Raw genomic sequence first — 22,211 nt, 5'->3', positions numbered from 1 at the left:
GCTGTAATTGATATATTTTACCAACAGTTTGGTATTCAAGTCCTTTTCCCCAAATCCACGGGGTTATATGGTCAAATCTTGGTTCCCTGAATCCACACGGTTATACGGTCTAATCTTGGTTCCCTGAATCCATGGAGTTATATAGTTTAGTCCTGAATCCACGGGTCATCCCAAATCCACAAGACAATATAATTTCATCCCAAATCACATCGGGGTCACCATTGTTGTCTCAGCTATCGAGTGTTCCATTATCATTATGGTGCAAGGGCTCCATGTCACCAGAGTTCTGTACCTTCTTGATGTTTCTCACAGACAGCTCCTCCAACACTGACTGTTCCTGGTCCTTGCAGCAGCCATCTAACTCCAGTTCCCACCAATCCACTCTTTTATACCACTGCTCTTATTAGCTTCAGGTGTGGCCTGTTAACATCAGGCCTGCCCCTAATCCTTAATAATTAACCCAGCTGTAACGCTTTAGAGGATGACATTCTATACCACCTTCATTGACCCACACTGTATCCCCCTACAGGATCTTCTCCAGAACCCCACCCAGCCAGGCTGAGTCTTTGCTATTTTCTCTCATATTAGAGAGAAATGGTGAGTTGTTCTCAGATTGGATATTCATGGAAAAATTCTTCATGGGAAGGGTTGGGACAGGGCAGTGGAATCCCCATCCTTGGGGGACTCCAAAGCCCACTGGAGGTGGCACTTGGGGACACTGATTAGTGGTGGCACTCATGGACAAAGCCCAGTGGAAGTGGCACTTGGGGACAGCAATCAGTGGTGGCACTTGGGGACAAAGCCCAGTGGAGGTGGCACCTGGGGACATTCCTTAGTGCTGGCACTTGGGGACAAAGCCCAGTGGAGGTGGTACTTGGGGACACTCATCAGTGGTGGCACTGGGGACAAAGCCCAGTGGCAGTGGCACTTGGGGACATTGATTAGTGGTGGCACTCATGGACAAAGCCCAGGGGATGTGGCACTTGGGGACAAAGCCCAGTGGAGGTGGCACCTGGGGACATTCCTTAGTGCTGGCACTTGGGGACAAAGCCCAGTGGAGGTGGCACCTGGGGACATTGATCAGTGGTGGCCCTGGCACTGCTGGGAACGGCTGGATGACCTCAGAGGGCTTTTCCCACCTGAACCATTCCATGACTCCATAGATTTTCCAGCCACAGCAAAGCACAGAACGAGACGCCCCCAGCAGCCTTTGGAGAGGACACAGATTTATTTATTTCACTTTAAAAAATCCACCCCAAGCCCTCCCAAACCCCACCAGCCACCCCAAAAGCGGCCGGGCTCCTTCCCTCCTCCAGCCTCTGCTAAAAAATAGGTGCTGTGATCTCTGCCCAGACATCAACCCCACACCAATCAGCAGCCCCAGCCTCGAGGGGGTTAATTAATTAATTAATTTTGGCTAACCAGGCACCTCTGCCGCTCCATAAATATTCCAAACGCGCTCAATCACACCAGGAAGTTTAAAAATGCTCCTGACAGCAACAAACAACCCCAGGTTGATGTGTTGGGAGTGAAAAGCACATGGTAAAAAACCAAAAATCAGGAGTGCCCAAATCCCCCAAAATTCCCGTGTCTCATGGGAATTGGGGACAATGTGCAAGGTTCTGGAGAGGAGGAGGGACCCAGAGGATGCACAAATGTTACACCTGGGAGCAGCTCCGTGTCAGCTCTGCTCAGCCCCTGGGTCCCAAATCCCTGGATAAAACCATCTCTGGATCCCAAATCCCTGGACAAAACAATCCTTGGATCCTGCAATCCCTGGATAAAACCCCTCGATCCCACTATCCCTGGATAAAGCAATCACTGGATCCCAAATCCCTGGATAAAACAATCCCTGAATCCTGCAATCCCTGGATAAAACCCCTGGATCCCACAATCCCTGGAAAAAACAATCCCTGGATCCCACAATCCCTGGATAAAACAATCCCTGCATCCTACAATTCCTGGATTAAAACAATCCCTGGATCCTACAGCCCCTGGATAAAACAATCCCTGGATCCTACAATTCCTGGCTTTAAAAAATCCCTGGATCCTGTAATTCCTGGATTAAAAAAAACCCTGGATCCTACAATTCCTGGATTAAAACAATCCCTGGATCCTATAGCCCCTGGATCCCACAATCCCTGGATCCCACAACCCCTGGATAAAGCAATCACTGGATCCCAAAAACGCCTGGATCCCACACTCCCTGGATCCTACAATCCCTGGACCCAACAATCCCTGGATCCCACAATCAGGAGGCTCAGGAAAAATGGGAACTGGGAAAAAAAAATCCTTCAGAACATTAGGATGGAGCTGCAGGTCCTGGCAGCGCCACGCTGGCTCTGGGTGGGATGGAATTCCTTTTTCCCACACTGGGATTTGGGGCTGGGGCTAAACCAGTGCTCCCAGCACAGATGGAACCTCTCCCTTTTCCCACTCTGCTCCCAGCAGGGATGAGGCCGTGGGAAGCTGGGGATTATCCCAAACAAATGATAAAAACAGAGGAAGTTTTGGAAAGGTGGCCTTGGCTCAGGGAATGCCTGGCAGGGAGGTGCTGCCTTTCCATCACTTTGGGAATTTTTTCCATCATTTTTCCTTTGCTATTAAACCTCCTTCATCCTTCCACGTTCCCAGCTGAGCAGGGACAGCAGCTCCAGCATGGGAGCTGCTCCAGGAAAACTGCAGGGAAACTCCAGGAATAGCAGCCAGGGGTGACACTGAGGGACAAGGAGCCTGTGCCAGGCTGGCACAAAAGCCACGAGGAAACTGATCCCAAGGGAGGGGAAAGCCAGGGTGCCCTGGGCAGACTGGGAGCTCCAGCTGGGGCTGTGTCCCACATCCTGCCAGCACAGGGATCAGGGATTCCCACTGGAACGGGGCTCAGCCATCAGCTCCAGACACCGAGACAATTAAAGGACGGCACCAGACCGGCTCAGGGTCCAGCTGATCCAAAAGCCATGGAAGTTGGGCTCCCAACAAACCTCTGGATCAGCTTCTCCTTAAAAAGGGTTATTCCAATGGGGAAGGAAAAAAAAAAAAAAGGAAGGAAAAGGGGTTGCCTAAAAAATGCCAACTCGCAAAAAATGCCCAGATTGTTTCTCCATGATCCTTTCCCCAAGTTCCCAGTGCAGGCTCCCCATTCTCCCAGGAGCTTGGCACAGCCAACACCTCCCCTGGTACAAAAGCACCCCCTGGACTGGGGGGCTCCCTGCTTTGCTCTGCTCTGGCACACAACCAACAGCTCCCAGCGGGAATTCCCTGTTCTCACTGCTCCTTGGGCCGGCCCTGGCCCCGGCAGCGCGCCAGGAGCGGCCCCAGGCTGTGCCACAGCTCCGTGTACATCAGCGTGCCCACGAAGACAAAGGCCGTGCCCAGCCAGTGCCAGCCCGTGAAGGGGTTCTGGAAGTACAGGATGGAGAAGATGAGGCTGACGAACTTGCGCAGCGTCACCACCAGGGTGACCGTCAGGGACGTGCACTCCGTGGTCAGGATGAACACGCCGCGGATGCAGACGTACCTGGGAGCAGCAGCTAAGGGACAGCAGGTGTGGAGACTGAGATTCCCTCTGGGAATGGGAAGGAGCAGGGGATGGGCAGCCTGGTGTGGATGGGGGAATTCCCTCCTGGGATCAGCTGGGTTGGAACAGGATGCTATGAACTCAGGGAAACCCCAAATCCCAGATTCCCCCACTGGAGCAGTCAGGGCTGAGTTAGAAGCTCCAAACTCCTCCATTTCCATGGAGCAGGAGTTCCATAATCCCACAATGAACCAGGCTGGAAAAGACCTTTGAGATCACTGAGTCCAGCCTAAAAAACCAAAGTTCCCTTTCCCCATATTTTCAGAGTTACAGCAACAGCAGCTCCCAACAGCAGGGAAGCCTCCAAGGATTTTCCTCCTGAGAGAAGCAGGTAAGGGAGAGCAGGGATGGAGACTGGGGATTCCCTTTGGGAATGGGCAGGAGCAGGGAGATGGGCAGCCTGCTCTGGATGGGGGAATTCTCTCCTGGGATCAGCTGGGTTGGAATGGGACACACCAAACTCAGGGAAAGCCCAAATCTGATTCCCCCACTGGAGCAGCTGGAGCTGAGTTGGAAGCTCCAAACTCCTCCATTTCCCCTGGAATTCCAGGGAGCCAGGGATCTCCAGGATCTCCAGGAGTTCCTGGATTCCAGGGAGCAGAAGTCCCAGATTCCCACAATGAACCAGGCTGGAAAAGACCTTTGAGATCACTGAGTCCAGCTTAAAAAACCAAAGTTCCCTTTCCCTGCATTTTTGGAGTTACAACAACAGCAGCTCCCGAGGGCAGGGAAGACTCCAAGGATTTTCCTCCTGCTGAGAGAAGCAGGGAGATGGGCATCCTGCTCTGGATGGGGAAATTCCCTCCTGGGATCAGCTGGGTTGGAACAGGACATATCAAACTCAGGGAAACCCCAAATCTCAGATGCCCCCACTGGAGTAGAATCCCAGAACAAACCAGGCTGGAAAAGACCTTTGAGATCAAGTCCAACCTAAAAAACACAAATTCCCTTCCCCCATATTTTTGGAGTTCCACCACCAGCAGCTCCCGAGGGCAGGGAGGACTCCAAGGATTGAGGAAGGCAGCTCCAGCCCTGCTGTGCCATCCCACAGAAGGTGGGATCAGGGATAAAGGATACTGGGTGATGACGTTCATCAGGAGGTAGAACCACATGATGGGCAGGGTCAGGCCGATCACCGGCACCTGGAACAGCTCTGCAGGGAAAAAAATGGGAAAAAAATGGGAAAAAAGGAAAAAGGACGGGATGAGGTCACTGCTGGAGGAGCCTCTCTCCTTGCCGAGCCTAACCATGATCCAGGACTCCCTGCAGCCTTACACAGCCTGCAATTCCAGAGGGAAGAAGGGAAAATAAGGGAAAATATGAGGAGAAAAGCTCTGTCGTGCTCTCCTTTGTCAGAGGAATTCACTCTGTTCCCACAGCAAATCCTGGGGAGCACCAGCAAAAAAAATAAACCCCAGCAGGTCCATGTTGACATCCCTTATTGAGGATCAGGTCCTGGTGCTCCCATTCCTGAGCTCCCATGTTCCTTTTCCCAGGGATCACTCTTGGATGTGGTTGGTGTGTGGGAATTGGTAAGAAACTTGGGTTTTAAACAGGGAATTATGGAATGGTTCCTTAAATTCCACACCTGCCATGGCAGAGACACCTCCCCCTATCCCAGGCTGCTCCATCCCCAGTGTCCAGCCTGGCCTTGGCCGTTGCAGGGATCAGGGGCAGCCCCAGCTGCTCTGGGAATCCCTTCCCAAAATCCCACCCCAGGCTCCCTCTCCAGGGAATTCCCTCCATTCCCAGCTCTCCCAGCCTGGCATTGGATCCATCCCCACCCCGACTCCTCTCTAGGAAGGGATTTTGGGCTCTGGGGGCTTCACTGGCAATCTCAGCACTCCAGGAAGGGTCTCCCTTCCCTTCTCCATCCCCAACTTCCATAAAAACCCCTGGGGATGGATTCTGAGTGTCCCAAATCCCAGAATGGTTTGGGTGGGAAGGGCCCTTCAAGCCCATCCCATTCCAATGCCACCATCCCAGGCTGCTCCAGCCTGGCCTTGGGCCCTGCAGGGATCAGGGGCAGCCCCAGCTGCTGTGGCAATGCCAGCCCAGGCAGGAATTCCTCACTGCCAAGATGCCACCCATGGCTGCCCTCTGGCAGTGGGAGCCATTCCCTGTGTGCTGTCCCTGCAGGCCTTGTCCCCAGTCCCTCTGCAGCTCTGCTGGAGCCCCTGCAGGCCCTGCAATGTGCTGGGAGCTCTCCCTGGAGCCTTCCCTGCTCCAGGGGAACATTCCCAGCTCTCCCAGCCTGACACTGGATCCATCTCCTCTCCAAGACATTCATGGACCCAGGGGCTTCACTTGCAATCTCAGCAAACCAGGAACGGTCTCCCTTCCCTTCTCCTCTCTTTTCTCTCCCCATTTTCCATAAAAATCCCTCAGGATGGATTCTGAGTGTCCCAAATCCCAGAATCCCAGAATAGTTTGGGTGGGAAGGGCCCTTCAAGCCCATCCCATTCCAATGCCACCATCCCAGGCTGCTCCAGCCTGGCCTTGGGCACTGCAGGGATCAGGGGCAGCCCCAGCTGCTGTGGCAATGCCAGCCCAGGCAGGAATTCCTTCCTGAAATTCCTCCAAATCCAAAAGGCCTGGAACTCCCCAAGATGCCAGCATGCACAAATGCAGGAATGAACTTCCCAGAGGATTTCCCAGAGGATGGGGAGGCCCAGGAGCAGGGATGGCCCAGCCCAGCACTCACCAGACTGGCTGAAGAGCACGGCGTGCTGGTAAATGTTGGGAGCCAGGAGCAGGAACCCAGGGAGCGGTAACGCGTGCTGGGGGAGAAACAAACCGGGGTGGGATCAGGGGAGGGGAATCCACCCAAAACCCCTGCTGGAAAGCAGCTGGATCAGAGCAGCTGGATCAGAGCAGCTGGATCAGAGCAGCTGGATCACAGCAGCTGGATCAGAGCAGCTGGATCAGAGCTGGATCACTGCCAGCTCCCTCTTGGCAGTGTGGGATCCTTTTTGTGCCCAATGCAGGAGTGGGAGGGTGTCGCAGACATCTTTTATGAAAAATCCTTTCCTTGGGATTTTTTCTCCTGAGAAGCTGAGAGGCCTCAGGAACAAAATGCAAACAATGATTATCTGCTGCTGTGGAATGCATCTGGGATTGGTCCATGTTGGTTGTTTCTAATTAATGGCCAATCACAGTCAGCTGGCTCAGACAGAGAGCTGAGCCACAAACCTTTGTTATCATTCTTTCTTTTTCTATTCTTAGCCAGCCTTCTGATGAAGTCCTTTCTTCTATTCTTTTAGTGTAGTTATAATATAATATATATCATAAAATAATTAATCAGCCTTGTGAAACATGGAGTCAGATCCTCATCCCTCACCCTCAGAGCCCTGTGAAGGGAGCCTGGAGCAGGGGGAGCCCAGGACTCACGTTGTAGAACAGAGCTTCCTTGGAGTGCTTCCCAAATCTCTTGTACAGAGTCTCCTGGAAAATGCCCATCCTGGCAGACATCAGCAGGGCAAAGGTGAGGGCAGCAATGCCTGCAAGGGAAGCACAGCCCAAATCACCAAATTTGGCTTTCAGGGAAAAAAAAAACCAAACAAACTGCCCAGAGTTGGTAATAAAACTGGTAATGATTTTGGGATTTGATTACAGGTCTCCAAGAGATCCCTTAAAAGTACCAGGGATGCAGTTTGTGCCACTACTGATAACAATCAATCCCAGATTTCCCAAAGGGCCACCAACACACCCAGGGTGGAGGCAGGAAACCACAGATAAAGCCTCATCTGTGAAATCCTGTGCTGAAGAACACCTGGAGCAGCCCCAGCCCCTCTCTCTCCCTCTCTCCTCCAGGCAGGGCTGCCTTTGCCAGGAGAATTCCCAGAATCCTGGCAGCATCCCAGAAATGTGGCCCTCACATACCCAGCAGCCACCAGAGGAAAGCCTGGGGTCCATCCTCTTCATTTGAGCTGGAGTCAGACGCCTGAGGGGAGACACAAGAGTCACCAAGAGCCACCAGGTCCCTGCAGCAGCCCCAGGCTTCCCACCCTGCTCCAGGGAATGCAGAGATCCCAGCAGAAAATGGCAGAGTCTGATCAAATCAGGATTTTTCCTGAAAGGAACGGCCTGGTTTGATGAGACTGAACTCTTTTAACCACAAAAATCATCAGTGTTGCTTTTCAAGCCCTCAAAGCCAGCTCATTCCCAAATCCCTGTGTGGGATGTACCTTCATCCCATCCCCAGGCTCCTGTGTCCCCAGGCCATTCCCAAATCCCTGTGTCCCCATCCCATTCCCACACTGCTGTGTCCCCATCCCATTCCTGTGTCCCCATTCCAGGTTCCTGTGTCCCCATTCCTGCATTCCTGTGTCCCCATTCCCAGGTTCCTGTGTCCCCATTCCCATGTTCCTGTGTCCCCATGCCATTCCAGGTTCCTGGGTCCCCATCCTATTCCTGCATTCCTGTGTCCCCATCCCACTCCCATGTTGCTCTGTCCCCATTCCCATGTTCCTGTGTCCCCATTCCCAGGTTCCTGTGTACCCATCCCATTCCTGTGTCCCCATTCCCAGATCCCTGTGTCCCCATCCCACTCCCATGTTGCTGTGCCCCCATCCCATTCCTGTGTCCCCATTCCCAGGTTCCTGTGTCCCCATCCCATCCCCAGATCCCTGTGTCCCCATCTCATTCCCAGGTTCCTGTGTCCCCATCTCATTCCCAGGTTCCTGTGTCCCCATCCCATTCTTGCATTCCTGTGTCCCCATTCCCAGGTTCCTGTGTCCCCATTCCCAGGTTCCTGTGTCCCCATCCCAGAGGTGACTCTCTAGGAAGGAATAAGAGCCCTGGCCAAGCCCATCAGGAGCTAAAACCAGTCCTAAAACCAGACCTAAAACCAGACCTAAACCAGACTTATTGTCAAGAAATGGAGGAGATGAGGCTGAGGGCACAACTCCAGCTGGAGCTGCCTCAGCTCCCTCCCTGTGTTCCAGGGATTTATTCCCCTTTCCCTCAGCTCCACCCCAGGCTCAGCCCTGGGAGCTGCTCAGGATGAACTCAGAGCCCAGGCTGCAGAGCCCAGCCCTCCCTCAGCCCCCTGAGGGTGAAAAGCTCTGGGATGAAGGGGAATTTGGGGCTGTGGGATGAAGGGGAATTTGGGGCTGTGGGATGAAGGGGAATTTGGGGCTGTGGAATGAAGGGGAATTTGGGGCTGTGGGATGAAGGGGAATTTGGGGCTGTGGAATGAAGGGGAATTTGGGGCTGTGACAGCTCCCTTCAGACCCCTCTGAGCTGGATTAAGTGCACCAATTGTCACTCTGTGCCATTTTTTGTCACCAGCTGATGGGGTCAGGCTGTGGGTGCTGACCCAGGGACAGCTCTGAGTGTGTTCCACGTGGATTTGCTTCCCTCCCTCCTGCTCTCCCAGCACAGGCACTTCATTTAAAGGTCAGGCTGGAAAAATCCAGCCTGAAAGGAAACAACCTCTTGTGGGATGGAAAGAAGGAAGATTTCTGGTGGATTTTTGTTTAGGATTCACCTGCTCCTGCCTGCCACACGAGGCAAGGAAAAGCAGCTTCTTTCTGTTACCTCTGAGGCAGAAAAATGAGATTTATTCCCAGCAAAAACCAGCATGAACAGATGTAATTAATTAATTAATAATTAATGAAATCCCACAGGAAAATAGAACCAGGAGGAAAAGCTGCTGGGGAGCAGATGCAGAGGAAGGAGACACCTCCATGAGAAATCAGACACAGGGAATTGCTGAGGTTGTCCCTTGCCATGCTTACCACTTGCTTTGCAGACATGAAGGTGCAGGTGAAGATGCCCAGGGACACCAGGGCTATGGAGCTGTACTTGGACACGCTGTACCTGCACAGGGGACAAGGGACACGTCACCAACCCTACCTGGCTCACATCCACCCCTGCTCCAAACCTGGGATAAGGGGCACATTCCCACCCCTAACCCTGGCAGGGCCAGCTGACTCCAGCTCAGCACCTCAAGAACCTTTTCTCCCCAAATTTATCCCACTTTATTCCAAAGCTCCAGCCTTGACTCTGTGCAGGCACAGCTCAGAATTATCAATGTGTTATTAATGTGTTATCAGCATGTTATTAATGTATGATCAATGTGTTTGCAGTGTGTTATGCACAGGGGACAAGGGACACGTCACCAACCTTGCCTGGCTCACATCCATCCCTGCTCCAAACCTGGCATAAGTGGCACATTCCCACCCCTGACCCTGGCAGGGCCAGCTCAGCACCCCAAGAACCTTTTCTCCCAGAATTTATCCCAGTTTATCCCAACCCTTCTCCCAGTTCATCCCACAGCTCCAGCTGTGCAGGCACAGCTCTGACTTACCAATGTGTTATCAGCATGTTATCAGCATGTAATTAATGTATGATCAATGTGTTTTCAGTGTGTTATGCACAGGGGACAAGGGACATGTCACCAACCCCACCTGCCTCACACCCATCCCTGCTTCCCTGAATTCCTGCTCCAAACCTGGGATTTGGAGCCACATTCCCACCCCTAACCCTGGCAGGGCCAGCTCAGCACCTCCAAGCTTTTCTCCCCACATTTATCCCAACACTTCTTCCATCTCATCCCACAGCTCCAGCCTTGGCTCTGTGCAGGCACAGCTCTGATTTACCAATGTGTTATCAGCATGGTATCAGCATGTTATATATTATTAATGTTATTAATGTATGATCAATGTGTTTTCAGTGTGTTATGCACAGGGGACAAGGGACATGTCACCAACCCCGCCTGCCTCACACCCATCCCTGCTTCCCTGAATTCCTGCTCCAAACTTGGGATTTGGAGCCACATTCCCACCCCTAACCCTGGCAGGGCCAGCTCAGCACCTCCAAGCTTTTCTCCCCACATTTCTCCCACTTTATCCCAACACTTCTTCCAGTTCATCCCACAGCTCCAGCCTCGGCTCTGTGCAGGCACAGCTCAGCCTTATCAATGTGTTATCAGCATGTTATTATTGTGTTATCCACACAGCTGTGGAAAATCTCTTCCCAGCCCAAAATTCCAGCCAAGGAAGGAGGGAGAGGTGGAGATGCACAAGGAGCTATTCCAGCCTCTGTGCCCTGCTCTCTGTCCCAGTTTCCCATCGTTAAAATCAGAATATTTAACAGGAAAAGTGATGGCACCAAACACCCACAGCAGGATTTAATGCAGAGCATTCCCCTGAAGAGAGGAAGTTTGGGATTTACCTTTTCTTCAGGATGATGATCCCTAGAGCCATGCTTGCTATGAGAGAACCCTGGGGGAATAAAAAAAAATATAAAAAAAAAGAAGAGAAAACCAAAGCAGGAGATCAGAGGCCAGAATTGCCCAGCCTGGGATGCTCATCCCAAACTGCAAGAACACCAAGAGAAACTCCAGACTGGAGCAGGAAAAGTGACAGGGAGAAGGAACAGCTTCCCTGAGGTTGGATATTGGGAAAACTCCTGCCCTGAAAGGGCTGTCCCAGCCCTGGAGGGATTTCCAAGCCCTGTGGATGTGGCACTTGGGGACAGGGGGCAGTGCTGGCCTGGCAGTGCCGGGAATGGTTGGACTCCAGGAGTTTAAAGTTCTTTTCCTGCCTCAGTGATTCCATGATTGTGAGTCCCTTCATCCAGGAGAAGGTGAGCCAGGTGCCTTGGGAACCAGGATTGGATCTCCTGGCCAGGGATCTCCTCTTTCTTCTTTTCCAGTGTGTGACCAGAACCCAAATCCCTCTGGAAATCCCATCCACCCTGCAGCAAAGCCCAGCTCCAGGACTGGCTGCAGGAGCAGAACCACCCCTCAGAGTTCATGTGGGACAGGTCTCCTGCAGTGTCCCCTTCCCATTCCTGCATTCCTGTGTCCCCATCCCATTCCCAGGTTCCTGTGTCCCCATCCCCACATTCCTGTGTCCCCATTCCAGGTTCCTGTGTCCCCATCCCATTCCTGTGTCCCCATTCCAGGTTCCTGTGTCCCCATCCCATTCCTGTGTCCCCATTCCAGGTTCCTGTGCCCCCATCCCATTCCTGTGTCCCCATCCCATTCCAGGTTCCTGTGTCCCCTTTCTGCCATTCCTGTCTTCCTTTGCCATTTGCATTCCCGTGTCCCCATCCCATTCCCACACTGCTGTGTCCCCATCCCATTCCTGCATTCCTGTGCTCCCATCCCATTCCAGATCCCTGTATCCCCATTCATTCCAGGTTCCTGTGTCCCCATTCCAGGTTCCTGTGTCCCCATCCCATTCCCACATTCCTGTGTCCCCATTCCCACATTCCTGTGTCCCCATCCCATTCCCAGGTTCCTGTGTCCCCATCCCCACATTCCTGTGTCCCCATCCCATTCCTGTGTCCCCATTCCAGGTTCCTGTGTCCCCATCCCATTCCTGTGTCTCCATTCCCAGGTTCCTGTGTCCCCATCCCATTCCTGTGTCTCCATTCCCAGGTTCCTGTGTCCCCATCCCATTCCTGTGTCTCCATTCCCAGGTTCCTGTGTCCCCATCCCATTCCTGTGTCTCCATTCCCAGGTTCCTGTGTCCTCATCCCATTCCAGGTTCCTGTGTCCCCATCCCATTCCAGGTTCCTGTGTCCCCATCCCATTCCTGTGTCTCCATTCCCAGGTTCCTGTGTCCCCATCCCATTCCAGGTTCCTGTGTCCCCTTTCTGCCATTCCTTTGCCATTCGCATTCCCGTGTCCCCATCTCATTCCCACATTGCCTTGTCCCCATCCCATTCCTGCATTCCTGTGCTCCCATCCCATTCCAGATCCCTGTATCCCCATTCATTCCAGGTTCCTGTGTCCCCATCCCATTCCCTCATTCCTGTGTCCCCATTCCAGGTTCCTGTGTCCCCATCCCTCATTCCTGTGTCCCCATTCCAGGTTCCTGTGTCCCCATCCCATTCCTGTGTCCCCATTCCTGTGTCCCCATCCCATTCCCAGGGACAGGAAAAACCTTGGGCTGGTTTTATCCTTTAGAACCTCTCCTGATTCCAGCTATTCCACCCCCAGGATGTGCTGTGGGGAAAGAGCTCCCACCAGGAGATTCTGTTATTCCCAACAGCTGGGGCTCCATTTCCTTGGGGTTTAAAAAATCTTTTAGTCTGGCACTCATCCACACTTAAGGTAAGATGCATAAATAATTTTTAGATAAATTAGAGAAGAATTAAAAAGATAAATAATTTTTTTTTTTCCCAAAGCAAAGACTTGTGCAGGTGGAATTAATCCCAAATCCCAAATCCATGACCTGCAATGTTCAAGACCAGAACGTGACCCACTTGGTGGCAAGGAAAGCTGGATCCCAGCCAGAGCCTGGGATTGGTTTAGTCACTGCCCCTTCCCCCTCAGCTCTGGAATTCCAAAGGCTTTCCTGTTTCCCTGCCTGTCCATTCATCTGGAATTTAATGATCAACTCCATCAAGTGAAACCTTTGGAGCAGGGCTGGAGCTCGGGATCTCCACAGGGGCTTGGTGCTCTCAGGACACGTGGAGCAGGGACAGCTCCAGCAGCAAGGATGGAATGGGAGCCCCAGGAGGAAGAGGAGGAGGAGGAGGAAGAGGAGGGAGCTCACCGAGCGGAAGATCATGTGCAGCGGCATGGCGATGTTCAGGTTCAGGGCGTAGTTATTGACCACGCTGACGGTGAAGAACATGGCCACCATGATGAAATAATTCCTGGAACAGGGATAAAACACCTGGGAGATGGGCAGGAACCTCCCTGAGATGCTGAGGGACCCCTCAGGAAGGCACAGAGAGCTCTGGAGCACAGCAGGGCTCTTGGTTCTGCCACCAGTGCAGAAATGTGAGGTGAATTTGGGTGATTTTCCAGGAAAACTTTCCCTTCCCACTCCCACCACACCAAATCCCAGACACAAAAAGCTCCTGAGGCACAAAAAACTCTTCCCTGTGCAAAACTCTGCCCTGTTCCTGTGACAAGGAATGGAAATTTCCCATTGAAAATTCCTGATAAACGAGTGTGGATTTTATCCAGCCTGACAGCTTCCCAACGTGGCTCTGCAACGCATGGATGGGATTTCCAGAGGACAAGTGGAAAATCCATTTTATGAGAAGCTTTTTGGAGATGAGAGAGAGATCCAGGTGATTCCTGCCTGGGGCTGTACCTGATGGGGATGGCCGGGCGCTTCCTGCCGAAGTTGGCCTCGAAGATGAAACCTTCCACAGCAATGAACAGGAACTGGGAGAAGGTGACGATGTTCCCACAGCCTGGAAACTGCCTGCAGGCAGGGAGAGACAGGGATCACAGCAGCCATGGAGAAATGACACTGGCACCCAACAATGAGGGGGAATCCTGGCCCTGTGCCCAGAATCCTGTCCCTTTTTCCAAACTCCCATCCCCTTTTTTATAATCCCATCCCTTTTTTCAGAATCCTATCCCATTTTTCATAATCCCGTCCCTTTTTCCAAAATCCTATCTCTATTCCCAGAATGCTGTCCTTATTCCCACAATCCAATCCCTTTCCCAGAATCCTGTCCCTTCTCCCATAATCCTATCCCCTTTTTCTATAATCCTATTCCGTTTTCCAGAATCCCATCCCTATTCCCAGATTTCTATCCCTATTCCCAAAATCCTATCCCTTTTTCTATAATCCCATCCCTTTTTTCACAATCCTGTCCCTTTCTCCAGAATCCAATCCCTTTCCCACACCCCAATCCCTTTCCCACACCCCAATCCCTTTCCCACACCCCAATCCCTTTCCCACACCCCAATCCCTTTCCCACACCCCAATCCCTTTCCCACACCCCAATCCCCATTTCCACTCCCCAATCCCCATTTCCACACCCCAATCCCTTTCCCACACCCCAATCCCCATTTCCACACCCCAATCCCTTTCCCACACCCCAATCCCTTTCCCACACCCCAATCCCTTTCCCACTCCCCAATCCCCTTCCCACACCCCAATCCCTTTCCCATTCCCCAATCCCTTTCGCACACCCCAATCCCTTTCCCACACCCCAATCCCTTTCCCACACCCCAATCCCTTTTCTCTACCCCAATCCCTTTCCCACACCCCAATCCCTTTCCCACACCCCAATCCCTTTTCCCTACCCCAATCCCTTTCCCACACCCCAATCCCGTTCCCACACCCCAATCCCGTTCCCACACCCCAATCCCTTTTCCCTACCCCAATCCCTTTCCCACACCCCAATCCCTTTCCCACACCCCAATCCCTTTCCCATACCCCAATCCCTTTCCCACACCCCAATCCCTTTCCCACACCCCAATCCCTTTCCCATACCCCAATCCCTTTCCCACACCCCAATCCCTTTCCCACACCCCAATCCCTTTCCCACACCCCAATCCCTTTCCCACACCCCAATCCCTTTCCCACTCCCCAATCCCCTTCCCACACCCCAATCCCTTTCCCATTCCCCAATCCCTTTCGCACACCCCAATCCCTTTCCCACACCCCAATCCCTTTCCCACACCCCAATCCCTTTTCTCTACCCCAATCCCTTTCCCACACCCCAATCCCTTTCCCACACCCCAATCCCTTTTCCCTACCCCAATCCCTTTCCCACACCCCAATCCCGTTCCCACACCCCAATCCCGTTCCCACACCCCAATCCCTTTTCCCTACCCCAATCCCTTTCCCACACCCCAATCCCTTTCCCACACCCCAATCCCTTTCCCATACCCCAATCCCTTTCCCACACCCCAATCCCTTTCCCACACCCCAATCCCTTTCCCATACCCCAATCCCTTTCCCACACCCCAATCCCTTTCCCATACCCCAATCCCCATTTCCCTTCCCCAATCCCTTTCCCACACCCCAATCCCTTTCCCACACCCCAATCCCTTTCCCACACCCCAATCCCTTTCCCACACCCCAATCCCTTTCCCACACCCCAATCCCTTTCCCACACCCCAATCCCTTTTCTCTACCCCAATCCCTTTCCCACACCCCAATCCCTTTCCCATTCCCCAATCCCTTTCCCACACCCCAATCCCTTTCCCACACCCCAATCCCTTTCCCACACCCCAATCCCGTTCCCACACCCCAATCCCTTTCCCACACCCCAATCCCTTTCCCACACCCCAATCCCTTTCCCACAATCCAATCCCTTTCCCACACCCCAATCCCTTTCCCATTCCCCAATCCCCATTTCCCTTCCCCAATCCCTTTCCCACACCCCAATCCCTTTCCCACACCCCAATCCCTTTCCCACACCCCAATCCCGTTCCCACACCCCAATCCCTTTCCCACACCCCAATCCCTTTCCCACACCCCAATCCCTTTCCCACACCCCAATCCCTTTCCCACAATCCAATCCCTTTCCCACACCCCAATCCCCATTTCCACTCCCCAATCCCCATTTCCACACCCCAATCCCTTTCCCACACCCCAATCCCTTTCCCACACCCCAATCCCTTTCCCACACCCCAATCCCTTTCCCACACCCCAATCCCTTTCCCACACCCCAATCCCTTTCCCACACCCCAATCCCTTTCCCACTCCCCAATCCCTTTCCCACACCCCAATCCCCATTTCCACACCCCAATCCCTTTCCCACACCCCAATCCCTTTCCCATTCCCCAATCCCTTTCCCACACCCCAATCCCTTTCCCACTCCCCAATCCCTTTCCCACACCCCAATCCCTTTCCCACACCCCAATCCCTTTCCCATTCCCCAATCCCTTTCCCACACCCCAATCCCTTTCCCACTCCCCAATCCCTATTCCCACACCCCAATCCCTTTCCCACACCCCAATCCCCATTTCCCTTCCCCAATCCCTTTCCCACACCCCAATCCCTTTCCCACACCCCAATCCCCATTTCCCTTCCCCAATCCCTTTCCCACACCCCAATCCCTTTCCCACACCCCAATCCCCATTTCCCTTCCCCAATCCCTTTCCCACACCCCAATCCCTTTCCCAGCACAGACCCGCCCTGCCGAGGTTTCCTCAGCCTTTCTCCACCTGAGCTTGCACAATCTCCTGCAGGGATTTCCCTCCACATTTCCCAACAGGAACAGCTCAGTGGGGCCAGGAGTGACACAAACCCTGCTGGATCCCCCCTTTCCCATGGGAAGTGCCTTTGGGGGATTCTGTCCCTTCCCAAAAGCTGCTGAGTTTGGGTAATCTGAAGTAATCTGAGGTAATCTGAATTTCCAGGGGGAAAATGCAGCTGGAAATTCAACATTCCTCATTGCTGCTGTGCCAAGGTCAGCTCTGTGCTGGGGCAGCTTTGCTCAGTTTCCTCTAAAAGAGCTTCAGCTCCTCTGGGATTTCTGGGTGCCAAAAAACCCCATTGTGAATTCTAGAATGGACCAAAACTGGGATTTCTGGATGCCAAAAATCCCTTTGGCTGTGAATTCTAAAGTGACCAAAACTGGGACTTCTGGATGCCAAAAATCCCTGTGGTTTGAATTCTGGAATGGATCAAAACCTGGATTTCTGGATGCCAAAAATCCCTTTGGTTGTGAATTCTAAAGTGACCAAAACTGAGATTTCTGGGTGCCAAAAATCCCTTTGGTTGTGAATTCTAGGAGAGACCAAAACTGAGATTTCTGGGTGCCAAAAATCCCTTTGGTTGTGAATTCTAGAACAGACCAAAACTGGGATTTCCAAGCCAAAAAATCCCTTTGGTTTGAATTCTGGAATGGATCAAAACTGGGATTTCTGGATGCCAAAAATCCCTTTGGTTGTGAATTCTAAAGTGACCAAAACTGGGATTTCTGGGTGCCAAAATCCCCATTGGTTTGAATTCTAGGAGTGACCAAAACTCCTCACAGGAGCCCCAAAAATTCCTGGCAGAAATCCCATGTGACATCCATGGATCTTTTTAACTCCAGCAGGTTGCAAAATGCACAAAATTCTGTCAGAGCTCAGCAGGGACCCTCTCAGTCCCTTTCTAGAGGGATCCAGGAGTGCAGGAATGGCACAATCTCTGAGCAAACCAAACATTTCTCCTGTGGCAACAGGAATTCCTGCAGGGAATCCAAACCACGCCTCCAGGAGCAGGGAAGGATTTCAGAGCAGGCTGGGACAGGGCAGGCAATGACAAGTGGGAGATGCAGGGATTTTGGCAATATTTCCATTTTTTAATTCTACAAGACAGAAACTGAGGCCAAGCATTCCTGGGAGAGCCCATGGCACACACTGTCCCTGGGTGCAGATTTGCAGGATTCAAGCTGGGAAATGCTCTGGAAACCAGGAATTTCCAAGCTGTCCCCTCCAAAGTCTCCTGTGTCACCCCACAGAGCTCTGAGGAGCAGCAGCACCTGGGGAGGGCAGGGCTGAGAAAGCAAAAGGGGATTTTTTTAACTGGAAAAATCAAATCCCAGGGATTTCACCCTGAGCCTCTTCCCTCTGCCCACCTGGCAATTCCCACGTTCTTCCCAGAATTATCAATAAAACCTCACTATCAATAAAACTTCATTAGCCATAAAACTTCAACCCTGAAGCTGAAAGGTTCAAAAGCTCCTGAGAAAAAGTGACCTTGAAGCAGAGCCAGAAGCTGCAGGATGGCCACTCTTATCTCCAGCCTTATCTGCAGCCTTTCAGCTCCAGAGAGGATCACAAGGAGCTGGGATAACCCCAGGCTGGGCTTGGCCTCCTCCCAGAGCCCTGGGCCTGACCCCATTTTACCAGCACTGCTGGCACTCAGGGTTCTGTGCTGGCTGATAAGACACAGATAAGAATTCTGGGCTCCTTTTGTGCCTCACAATCCTCACTCAGATTCACCTAAAAAATGAGATCAATCCTGATCTGCCAACCCAAGATCTGCTTCAGCTGTGGACAACTGGGAAGAATCATCCCAGCAAGAAATTTCCTTTCACTCTCTCCAAATTCACCACATGGAAAGGGAGAAAATCTGATTTTTGTCCCTTCCACAGCAATTTGAGCCCCTTCAATCAAGAAATTGGAGATTTCTTGTTCTGCCTCCCTGATCCAGCAGGAATATTTCTCTCCTCTGCCCTGCAGCCACTCTCCACACATTTAAAGCTTTTTCTGTGCCCTCAGGCATTTCCAGATTAAACAATTCTCATTCCTTTGCTTTATTTATAAATCCTGAGCAAATTTCTTCCCAATTTCTTCACCTTTGCTACTCCTCCACTGCCTTTTCCTGGCATCCTGCTCCAGGATTTTGCTTGTTTTATGGCAATATCAGAGTTGGGATATTGGGAATATCAATATTCATCTGCAGGGGGAATTTTCCTTCTAAAACTCAATGAAATAATGAAATTATCCCAATTTTGGGACTAAAGGTGAGCAGGGCAAGTAAAAGGCACAGGAATTGAGGTGTTAGGAGTGGAGGAATTTTGGAAGTGGATGAGAGGTGCTGCTTGAAAGAGGTTTTGTGTGAAAAGCAGCTTTTCCTTGCTGTCTGCAATTGGACTTCTGGAATTTACTCCTCTGGGTTTCAGCCACCTTTGAATAATTCAGTCTTGGAACAGGGACAAATATTTTGGTTTAAGCTTTGCTTGGAGGATACATGAGTGGCAAAAAAGCCAAATCCAAAAGTTTTTTTTGCTTCCAAAGGGTTCATTCCTCCTCTGTCATTCAGGCAGGAAAGGCAGAGATTGGAGCAATCCCCGAGAGGAAAAACAACAACTCACACAACTCTCCTTCTCCAGGAACTGCTTCTGGGTTTATATTGCAGCAAATATCCCAACTGCTGGGTTTTGCAGCCCCTTTTTCCTTTGTAATTGGGATTTGGATGGGCTGGCAGGGATGCAGGGAGGGCTCAGGGTGCAGTGACTCACTGGGTGCCACACACCAAACCAGTTCAGGCATCGCTCTGCTCCCAGTCAGGCTGCCCAAACCCTGCCAGCCTTCCTCCAGCAGGGTGAGGAAGGTGAGAGCCCCAAAATCATCAGGGGCAGGAAAGGTGAGATCCCCAAAAATATCAGGGTGAGTGAGGAAAGTGAGAGCCCCAAAATCATCAGGGTGAGGAAGGTGAGATCCCCAGAAATATCAGGGTGAGGAAGGTGAGAGCCCAAAATCACCAAGGTGAGTGAGGAAGGTGAGATCCCCAAAATCATCAGAGTGAGGAAGGTGATATCCCCAAAAACATTGGGGTGAAGAAGGTGAGAGCCCCAAAAACACCAGGGTGAAGAAGGTGAGATCCCAAAATTATCAGGGTGAGGAAGGTGAGATCCCAAAATTATCATGGTGAGTGAGGAAGGTGAGATCCCCAAAAACATCAGGATTAGGAAGGTGAGATCCCCAAAAACACTGGGGTGAGTGAGGAGGATGAGATCCCCAAAATCATCAGGGGGAGGAAAGGTGAGATCCTCAAAAACATCAAGGTAAGTGAGGAAGGTGATCCCTAAAAACAATGGGGTGAGGAATGTGAGAGCCCCAAAAACATCGGGGTGAGTGGGGAAGGTGAGATCCCCAAAATCATCAGGATGAGGAAGGTGAGATCCCCAAGGACACTGGGGTGAGGAAGGTGAGAGCCCCAAAATCATTAGGGTGAGTGAGGAAGGTGAGATCCCCAAAACCATCGGGGTGAGTGAGGGAGGTGAGAGTCCAAAAACACCAGAGGGAGTGAGGAAGATGAGAGCCCCAAAAAAACCAGGGTGAGGAAGGTGAGATCCCCAATAACATTAGGGTGAGTGAGGAAGGTGAGAGCCCAAAAACATCAGGATGAGTGAGGAGGACGAGATCCCCAAAATCATCAGGGTGAGGAAGGTGAGATCCCCAAAAGCATTGGGGTGAGTGAGGAAAGTGAGAGCCCCAAATCATCAGGCAGGTGAGTGAGGAAGGTGAGATCCTCAAAATTATTAGGATGAGGAAACTGAGATCCCCAAAAACATTGGGGTGAGGAAGGTGAGATCCCATGAATATCAGGGGGAGGAAGGTGAGATCCCCGAAATCACCAGGGTGAGTGAGGAAGGTGAGAGCCCCAAAAACACCAGGTGGGGGAAGGTGAGATCCCCAGAAATACCAGGGTGAGGAAGGTGAGATCCCCAAAAACATCAGGACGAGGAAGGTGAGATCCCAAAGAACATCAGGGTGAGGAAGGTGAGAGCCACAAAATCATCACGGGGAGGAAGGTGAGATCCACAAAAACATCAGGATGAGGAAACTGAGATCCCCAAAAACATAGGGGTGAGGAAGGTGAGATCCCATGAATATCAGGATGAGGAAGATGACATCCCCAAAACCATCAGCCTCCAATCTGGCGATCAAGGGGACTCGGTGACTTTGCAGAGTGACGATCCCAGGTGGAGAACATTCCCAGACTCCCAGCTCGCACTCCCAGGTGCGGAACATTCCCTGCTGTCCCCGGGCACAGCTCCTGTCTCGTCCCGGGGATTTCAGCGCTGCCCGGCATGGGGACAGCGGAGAGGGGACATCCCCATGCCCGGACAGGTCACCGACACGGCCGCAGGCAGGGGCCACCCCCAAACACCCCAAACCCCACTGAGGGGACACAGGCGATGCTCCAACTCTGGGCTCCTCCATGAGGGACACCAAGGCCTGAGGGGTGAAACCCCCTCAGTGCCCCCGCAGCCCAAATCCCCCCAGTCCCCCACAGCCACCGTGGCACCGCTGCTCCCCTCACACACGCTGAGGCCTCACCCCGATCCCACTGCCATGGGCTCCCCTGAGAGGCCTCACCCCGATCCCACTGCCATGGGCTCCCCTGACCCTTTATCCCCCCCAAACCCTCCCCGCGGCCCCGCACCTGGCCAGCAGCTCCAGGAACACCACGTTGCTGCAGCAGCCGCCGAACACCAGCCCCACCGCCACGGCCGGGTGCATGGTGTCGCTCCAGGCAACGAGGCGGCGTCCCGGGCCGCGGCCGCATCCCGATCCCGGGGCTCTGCCCCGCTCCCGGCCCCGGCCCCGCCGCCCCCGCTTCCTCCGGCCGCCGGTAGTTCGCTCCCGGGAACTAGAACTACAACTCCCGGCAGGCTCCGCGCCGCCTCAGCGCGGCTCCCGGCGGGCGCCCCGCCGCGGGGCGCGATGGGAGTTGTAGTTCTGGTCTGAAAAATGTGATGGCGGCGCTGAGGTGGCGTCAGGAGGAGGCGCGGCTCCGGCGCTGGTTGTGGCGGGGAGCAATTCGTAATTGACTTTTTGGGGTTATTTAGTGACCCCAAAACGCCAGTTAGAGGCGGTTCCTAAAGATGCCGTGCCAAAGATTTCCAAAGAATAATTATTATTGAAAGGCAGAGCTGGGGGTGCTCACCTGGAGCAGGGAAGGCTCCAGGGAGAGCTCCCAGCACATTGCAGGGCCTGCAGGGGCTCCAGCAGAGCTGCAGAGGGACTGGGGACAAGGCCTGCAGGGACAGCACACAGGGAATGGCTCCCACTGCCAGAGGGCAGCCATGGGTGGCATCTTGGCAATGAGGAATTCCTGCCTGGGCTGGCATTGCCACAGCAGCTGGGGCTGCCCCTGATCCCTGCAGTGCCCAAGGCCAGGCTGGAGCAGCCTGGGATGGTGGCATTGGAATGGGATGGGCTTGAAGGGCCCTTCCCACCCAAACCATTCTGGGATTTGGGACACTCAGAATCCATCCCCAGGGATTTTTATGGAAGTTGGGGATGGCAAAGGGAAGGGAGACCCTTCCTGGAGTGCTGAGATTGCCAGTGAAGCCCCCAGAGCCCAAAATCCCTTCCTAGAGAGGAGTCGGGGTGGGGATGGATCCAATGCCAGGCTGGGAGAGCTGGGAATGGAGGGAATTCCCTGGAGAGGGAGCCTGGGGTGGGATTTTG

General features: G+C 52.8%; 1 protein-coding gene across 1 annotated transcript; it reads right to left on the bottom strand.

Annotated features, from left to right (window-relative positions):
• Positions 1-1,298: 1,298 nt before the first annotated feature.
• SLC35B4 (solute carrier family 35 member B4) lies at positions 1,299-21,367 on the bottom strand. Its single transcript, XM_058805180.1, has 10 exons — positions 21,181-21,367; positions 13,642-13,755; positions 13,093-13,195; positions 10,757-10,806; positions 9,319-9,400; positions 7,460-7,520; positions 6,968-7,077; positions 6,282-6,357; positions 4,655-4,730; positions 1,299-3,517 (listed from the first exon to the last, which is right to left on the bottom strand). The coding sequence occupies exons 1-10, from the start codon at positions 21,255-21,257 to the stop codon at positions 3,265-3,267; spliced, it is 1,002 nt and encodes a 333-aa protein (XP_058661163.1). The 5' UTR covers positions 21,258-21,367; the 3' UTR covers positions 1,299-3,264.
• Positions 21,368-22,211: the final 844 nt, after the last annotated feature.

This window comes from Ammospiza caudacuta, chromosome 5 (assembly GCF_027887145.1).
Source record: "Ammospiza caudacuta isolate bAmmCau1 chromosome 5, bAmmCau1.pri, whole genome shotgun sequence".
NCBI lineage: Eukaryota > Metazoa > Chordata > Aves > Passeriformes > Passerellidae > Ammospiza > Ammospiza caudacuta.
The sequence above is the reverse complement of the archived record's forward strand: the minus strand, read 5'-3'. Positions and strand labels throughout refer to the sequence as shown.

Coding starts and splice junctions, on each gene's coding strand:
- SLC35B4 (XM_058805180.1), bottom strand. CDS start 21,257: ATGCACCCGGCCGTGGCGGTGGGGCTGGTGTTCGGCGGCTGCTGCAGC. Junction 13,196..13,641: donor CGCCCGGCCATCCCCATCAG/GTACAGCCCCAG, acceptor TCCCTGTTCCAG/GAATTATTTCATCATGGTGG. Junction 9,401..10,756: donor ATCATCATCCTGAAGAAAAG/GTAAATCCCAAA, acceptor TCCCCTGTGCAG/GTACAGCGTGTCCAAGTACA.